The sequence below is a fragment of the Rhinatrema bivittatum genome, chromosome 3 (assembly GCF_901001135.1).
Source record: "Rhinatrema bivittatum chromosome 3, aRhiBiv1.1, whole genome shotgun sequence".
NCBI lineage: Eukaryota > Metazoa > Chordata > Amphibia > Gymnophiona > Rhinatrematidae > Rhinatrema > Rhinatrema bivittatum.
In genome coordinates this window covers 495,121,841-495,129,078 of record NC_042617.1, presented here as the reverse complement: position 1 = coordinate 495,129,078, position 7,238 = coordinate 495,121,841, and the positions used below count along the sequence as shown (strand labels likewise).

At 45.2% G+C, this 7,238-nt stretch overlaps 1 protein-coding gene across 1 annotated transcript; it reads right to left on the bottom strand.

The window, feature by feature from the left end:
- Positions 1-5,185: 5,185 nt before the first annotated feature.
- LOC115088632 (RNA exonuclease 1 homolog) lies at positions 5,186-6,347 on the bottom strand. Its single transcript, XM_029596893.1, is given in 2 exon segments — positions 5,186-5,300; positions 5,302-6,347. Coding segments are annotated over 2 exon segments (1,161 nt in total).
- Between the last annotated feature and the right edge of the window lie 891 nt (positions 6,348-7,238).

The following is a 7,238-nucleotide window of genomic DNA, read 5'->3' as shown; positions in this document are numbered from 1 at the left end:
GAGCGTAATGCAAGAAATCAATGCTGGCCAAAGAATACTGTGTGCACTGTGCACATTTGGCTACTGGTGGTCATAAGGGTGCCCTGTTGTAAAACATGGTCTATTCTGGTGATGCCCGACTGCACCCACTGTCTCAAATTCCTCGACATATCAGATGTAGAGTATACCGTGTTAGTAGACAGGTGAGTCAACAAAGAGTATGGCGCCATGCCCACTAGAGTATCTCTCCATTGTTGCCAAATTGCCATGCCCTAAAGGTGGTGTGTAAAGCGTAAGAAAAGTATTGAGTGGGACCCCAGGACGACCTAGGCTGCCAAGGCAAAGCTGACATGGGAAATGTGCCCAGCAACGATTGCTCCAGTCGTACCCATTGCGGTATGTCCTGGGAGCGGTGTAACACAACAAATGCTCGTAATTGAGCTGCACCAAAATACCAAACTAAATTGGGAAGATTCAACCCACCCTTAATCTTTGGTTGATACAACGTGGATCTGGCAATGCGAGGGGGACGTTTACGCCAAATGAAGCTGCATGAAATTTGTTGCCATTTTTTAAGCAGGGTGGTGGGCAAAAATATAGGTATAGTAGTGAAGAAGTAAAGAAAGCAAGGTAGGACATTCATTTTAATGATGGCCAGTCGACCCAACCAGGAATGGTGCTGCTGATGCCACTTATTTAGGTCAGTTTGTATAGAACACAGGAGGGGATCATAATTCAGGGCAAAGAGCTGCTTTGTGCGGGAACCGAGTCGCACACCCAGATATTTCAAGGAAGTTCTTGCCCACTTGAAAGGAAATTGCCGACTGAGGATATGTGTCCATAGGTGGGATTGACCTCTGTGCTCGACTGCTGTGCCTGTTCATCCAGGCCTTGTGTTCCTAAAAGTCTTTGACCTCGATAGGTGCGCCTGTTCATCCAGGCCTTGTGTTCCTAAAAGTGTTTGACCTCGACTGCTGTGCCTGTTCATCCAGGCCTTGTGTGCCTAAAAGTCTTTGACCTCGACTGCTGTGCCTGTTCATCCAGGCCTTGTGTCCCTAGGTGGGATTGACCTCTGTCCTCGACTGCTGTGCCTGTTCATCCAGGCCTTGTGTCCCTAGGTGGGATTGACCTCTGTCCTCGACTGCTGTGCCTGTTCATCCAGGCCTTGTGTCCCTAGGTGGGATTGACCTCTGTCCTCGACTGCTGTGCCTGTTCATCCAGGCCTTGTGTCCCTAGGTGGGATTGACCTCTGTCCTCGACTGCTGTGCCTGTTCATCCAGGCCTTGTGTTCCTAAAAGTGTTTGACCTCGATAGCTGTGCCTGTTCATCCAGGCCTTGTGTTCCTAAAAGTGTTCGACCTCGACTGCTGTGCCTGTTCATCCAGGCCTTGTGTTCCTAAAAGTCTTTGACCTCGACTGCTGTGCCTATTCATCCAGGCCTTGTGTTCCTAGAAGTGTTTGACCTCTATGGTACAAAGTCAACATAGGTTGATATTGCAGATTTTGACTTGAATAGCAGTATTCTTTTTTTTTTTAAATTATCTTTTATTAGGAACACCCAAACAGAGAAATACAACCATGATTAACAACAAACCAATAACAAAGGGCTGAGTTCCATATTTTCCCCATTTTATAACCACCCCCCCCATCCCCCCCCATCCCCTGTGCCAGTAGAAAGAGTCCATAATAAGTCCACATCCAAAGTCCGAGGAATGTGTTGCATCACTCCCAATCGGGTGGCAGAGAGAAAAGAAAAAATTAAAAATAAAAATGAATCTGCTGATATCACTCACAAACAGTTTACAGATACATTGTACAGATACATTTGTTGCACAGCTTGACAGAAGGCACCCGGAAGGAAAGAACCGCTGAGATAGCCGGCAAACTCATGTCGTGTCCAACGGGGCGAGCTGTCGCACCCCCAAGGGAAGCGACCTATAATAGGTGCACCAAATGTCCTTGAACAATCTTTTCTTTTTTGGAGAAAAGCGTTTGTAAAGAGAACCATATTCCAATTGAAACAATTCCATTAGTACTGCCCCCCAACATCTCAAATGTCGGTGGATGGTGTTCAATCCACTTTGCCAAGATACATTTTTTCACCACTAAGCATACCTTGGAAAAAAAAAGCACGTTATCATGGTTCAATGATACATCACCCACGTCATTGTGCAGTAAACAAAAGGAGACAGACCATGTAATTTCCACCGCGAACAACTTGGTTAACCAGCAACGTACAGCTTCCCATAGCCCTCGTATAGGAGGGCAGTCCCAAAGACAATGGATTAGGGTGGCATACTTCTCATCACATTTCAGACACTTAGCCGTGGGTACAATGTGCATTAAATAAGCTTTCGCCGGGGAAATAATGGTTCGGTGAAAAATACGCTGCTGCATTTCCCGGTATGTAACATTATTCGTCAGTGTAAAAATAGACATATAACATGCAGCAAGCATACGTTCAGTAAGTTCTTCCCTGCAGTCCCGGGACCATTTCACTCCCCTGGTAGAAAAGATAAGCTGTGGCAGAGCATTCATATAAAATTTATATAGTAGTGATAAGGAGCCTTTATTTGCTTCTAAAATAGAGAACAAAGCTCTACTGGAGGGATTTTCAACAGGACCAGCAACATTCCTGAATATAGTGGTACACGTATCACGTATGAAACCATACATCAAAAATTGAGATGGTGTGAGACCAAGAATACTCTGACACTGATCAAAGGTATACACCTTATTTGCTTGCCAGTCAATAACTTCTTTCAGTCGCCAATTAGGCATAGCACGAAAAGTGTGTCGCCGGGGCAGAATTGTCAAAGAGGTGGACGGATGTCCCCTCAAAGGGTAGTACATCGAGTAATGAACAGGCAAATGCAAAGTTTTTCTCGTCAATTCCCACACCTTTCGGACAGTACGAATTAGAGTATACTGCATATGGTGCGGTAACAAATCCTTTGTGGGAAGATGGAGTACGAGAGAAGGATCAAAAGGGGCACATATATTCGCTATCATTCCTCCATCTGAGTAAGCGGAAGACTGGTTACACCAGTCCCCTAAAAATCGCAGGTTAGCTGCCCAAGTATAAACTTTAAAGTCTGGCAGGCCATAACCTCCAAGCGTCCTTGGGGCACACAGAGTACTCAGGGATAACCTTGCCCTACCCCCTCGCCACAAGAACTCAGTGAGTAATTTCTGCAAACAGATTCTATCCTTGGATTTCCAAAAATATGGCACCATTAAGAAAAAATATAGTATCTTAGGGGCTATAACCATTTTTATAACCGCTATACGGCCTTGTAATGAAAGCGGGAGAGATCTCCAGCCGTGTAGCTGTCGTCTAACTTTATCCAAAAGCGGGGGGATATTAAGGCCATACCATTGATCCGGACGTCTATGAATTCTAATCCCCAGATATTTAAGGGAGTCCTTTGCCCACCGCACCGGGAAGTTGGTCCAGTGATTCTCTAAGGTACCCAGTAGGTCCAAGGCTTCGGTCTTGTCTAGATTAAGTTTAAACCCAGATACCTGCTGAAAGCTCTGAAAAATGTTAATAGCAGCTGGCAAGGATTTCTTGGCCTCCGTCAATAATAACAAGATGTCGTCAGCGAAGAGTAGAGTTAAAAAAGAGTGTGACCCTATCGACATACCCACCACCTCAGGAGACTTTCCAAGCTTATGTACTAGGGGTTCCACAGTTAAAATAAATAGGAGGGGTGACAAGGGGCACCCCTGTCTCGTGCCCCGAGCCAATTGAAACTCCTCAGATAAGAAACCATTCACTAAAATACGAGCAGTGGGGTTAGAATACAGTAAGGTTATATACTCATATATTTTCCCGATAAATCCCATTTTTCCCAGGACTGCCTTGAGAAAGGGCCATGCCACCCGATCAAATGCTTTTTCCGCGTCACAGGACACTATCAGTGGTTGAGGGGAGTTTCGTAGATAACTCTCTTCTATAGCGGTTAACACCTTATGTATATTGACAGTAGATCTTCGACCATGGACGAAACCAACCTGTCCCGGGCCCACCAGGGAAGGCATAATTGTCTTCAACCTGTTAGCCAAAATTTTTGCATATAACTTGATGTCTAAATTTAACAAGGAGATCGGGCGATATGAGGCAGTCAAAGTTGGATCCCTGCCTGGTTAGGGCAAGACCACTATCGTGGCCGCTCGCATAGTGATCGGCATGGCCCCCTCTCCCGCAATACATTCAAACAAAGCAGTATTCTTATTTCTGAGAGATCTTCCATTTCCTTTGTCATCAGCTGAAGTGCGTAAGTACAGTTGGAATTCACTAGACGCCAACGGAATTCACTAGACGCCAACGATATTCACTGGATGCCAATGTAAACACCGGGTACACCCAACTCTAGGGGTTGACCCATTCCAGGGAGTCCTTTCCTGCACAAAGGAAAGGGAACTCTCTCCTGGGCCAGCCTGTCTTTTTCCTATCAAAACCACAGGGACCAGACCAGACTACCTCCACTCTGCCAGCCTGTCTTGCCCCTATCAGCTTTCTGCCACTGTGCTTTGCTGCCATACACCAGATGACTCACTTTACTCCTTGTGGTGTTCTTGCCACTCTCATGGTTCCTCAGTGTGTTGGTGCTAGTCTATCTGCTTGCTATGTTCCCCCTTCATTGTGCTGTTGGATGTCAATGCCACTTGTCTTGCCGCTTTGCCTGTGGTGCTGCCTTTGATGGTTCATGCTTCTGCTATCGGTGCTCTGTTTTGAAGCTGTGGTATGTTTTTGATATTCTCACTGCTGATTTGTGCCTCTGTTAAAGAACTCTTGCCACTTCTGGTACCCCTTTGCACCTTTCCAGTGCCTTAGGCTATTCATGCCACTTAGGTGCCACTTTGTCACAGTCTAAGTACCTTGGAGCTCTTTTGTTGATGTGATGATGGCTCCCCAGAAGTTTCATGAAAATTGATAAGAAAACCCCAATTCTGCAGCCAAAAATAGGCTGGAAATCCTTCCCCCATTGACTTTAATGGGAACCGGGAAACATATGGACAGATCGGCAACTTATGGAATTCTCCATACTTCCATATTGAACGGAATCGACCCTCAACGAAAATGTATCACTGATTCAACAAAAACTTTTTGTCTGCACATCCCTACTATGTACTGCTATCTCTTTCAGCTCCCATATACTCAGATCCTCCTGCTTGGAATTTTTCTCTGCTGAAGATGACACTTAACTTAATTTGCTGTCAGTGTCCAATTTTGGGGGCAAAGATTTAAGAGCACTTGGCTGGTACTCAGAACCCACTTCCTCTTCCGAGTCAGAAAACTGCATGTTTCACAAAAGCATCAATGTCACTGCAATGCTTCTTCAGTGAAGGCATATAAGACTCTTGACTGGGTGCCCTACTTCTTTTGCTTCCCTTCTGGTTCTTGGTATTAGCTTTGCTCAACAGCCTGGCAGAGTAATTTGAGAGAGGGTCATACTCCAAGTCATTGTGGGGTCTAGAGTTGCTAATCACATACTTATTGGAAACCGGGGTGTATTTTGCAGAATGAGTTACAGTTGTGGGAACATATTCCATTGAGCTTTTAGATTTGTGGCCAACAGGACCATTCAAAGTATATTTGCTAGATCCTTTAACTGCAGAAACAGCAGCAAGAGGGGTGGGATTGTAATCTGCCCTATTATTTTGTTGGTAGCCAATAGGATTATATTCTAAAGAGGTAAAAGATTCTTGTGTTGCCAAGGATCCTTTGGTGGGGCTTTTAGAAGTCAGCAAAACAGTTTCAGATGTGCCATATTCTTTGCTTGTCTCCAAGAGCTCCTCATACTTTTTCTGTTCTCTTTCTACCTCATTTTTGACTGCTTCAATGGCCTTATTAACAAGTTCCAGTTCCAAGATGCTGAGATGCGACTCTGCCACATCCCCCAGAGGGCAATCGTTTGCCCATGAGGAGACTTTGGCGAGGTCCGGGTTATACGGATCATAACCAAGTTCTGCTGATGTGCTGGCCTTATCCCCACTGCTCCCCTCTCTGCTGCTGCTGTTATTGCTGTTATGGTTGTTGCTGCTGCTGTCACTATATAATGAGGCCTTGTTGCCAGCCCAGCCTCCTCCTCCGATATGTCTGAAGTGACAATAGAGTCGCGAGCACCTCCCCATCTCCGGGCTGTTATCGAAGGGACAGTCAATACCTCGGAAGAAGCCAGTACAACTCAGCATCCTCCACCCCGGACGCTCATCACCCTTCGGTGGGGAGGGGGAAGGGGAGGGGGTGGCCGAGGCTTGTTGGCCCGGTGGTGGCGGGTCCCCACTTCTCCTTCCTTCTTTCTCTGCCTCCCTTTTCTTTTTCTCGCTCTCCCCTTCTACTCCCTCCCCAAGTTCCTCCATGACTCCCCGCCCCCTTCACCACCCCAACGAGAACAAAAGTGCTGCCATCTTGCACCTCTTCAGCACCTAGAAGAGAGAGCGGCCCATCTGTGCAGTTCCAGCAATGCTATTAACTACATCAGTGACATGGGATCTTCTTAGTATTTGGGTAATTGCCAGGTTCGTCTGGCCTGGTTTGTTGGAAACAGAATGCTGGACTTGATGGACCCTTGGTCTGATCCAGCATGGCAATTTCTTATGTTCTTATGTATGTTCTATCCCAGAACATGGCTATCCCTCTGAAGATTTTCCTGTTGATGTGTTGGTTGTCTATATGTCTGATTTTTCTTCTCAAATTGTGCAGTTTCCTTACTTTTTTCTTTCTAGCACTAAAGTTTATGGTAATTTCACTAAGAGTTTATTTATTTAGAAAGTTTTATATACCGGTATTAGTAGGGGACATCATACCGGTTTACATTCGAACAATTAGGCTAGAAAATACAGGTTATCAGGGAATAGGAACTGGGAGGGGGGTAACAAAGTGCAGAATGGAAATATAGATTAACAAAACAACGAGGTCCTTAACATAAGGATGTATAATCACCATGTAGTGGTGCATGGAATGACAAGATGGGGGAAGATCTATTCTGGATAGGCACGTTTAAATAACCAAGTTTTTAACTTCTTTTTAAATTTGATCACACATCGTTCAAGGCGCAGGTTAGGGGGAAGGGAGTTCTAGAGTTACCTGAAAAACATCCTATTTAAGTTCATAAAAACATCATATCAATTGTAATATGGTTCAGTAGCATTCCTCACTTGAAAATGTGGCTGGAACTGGGTTCTGATCATTAGCTAATGGCATCTGCTCCTCTGATATTCTTCTCAGTTTTAAAAATAAAAGAGACTGGT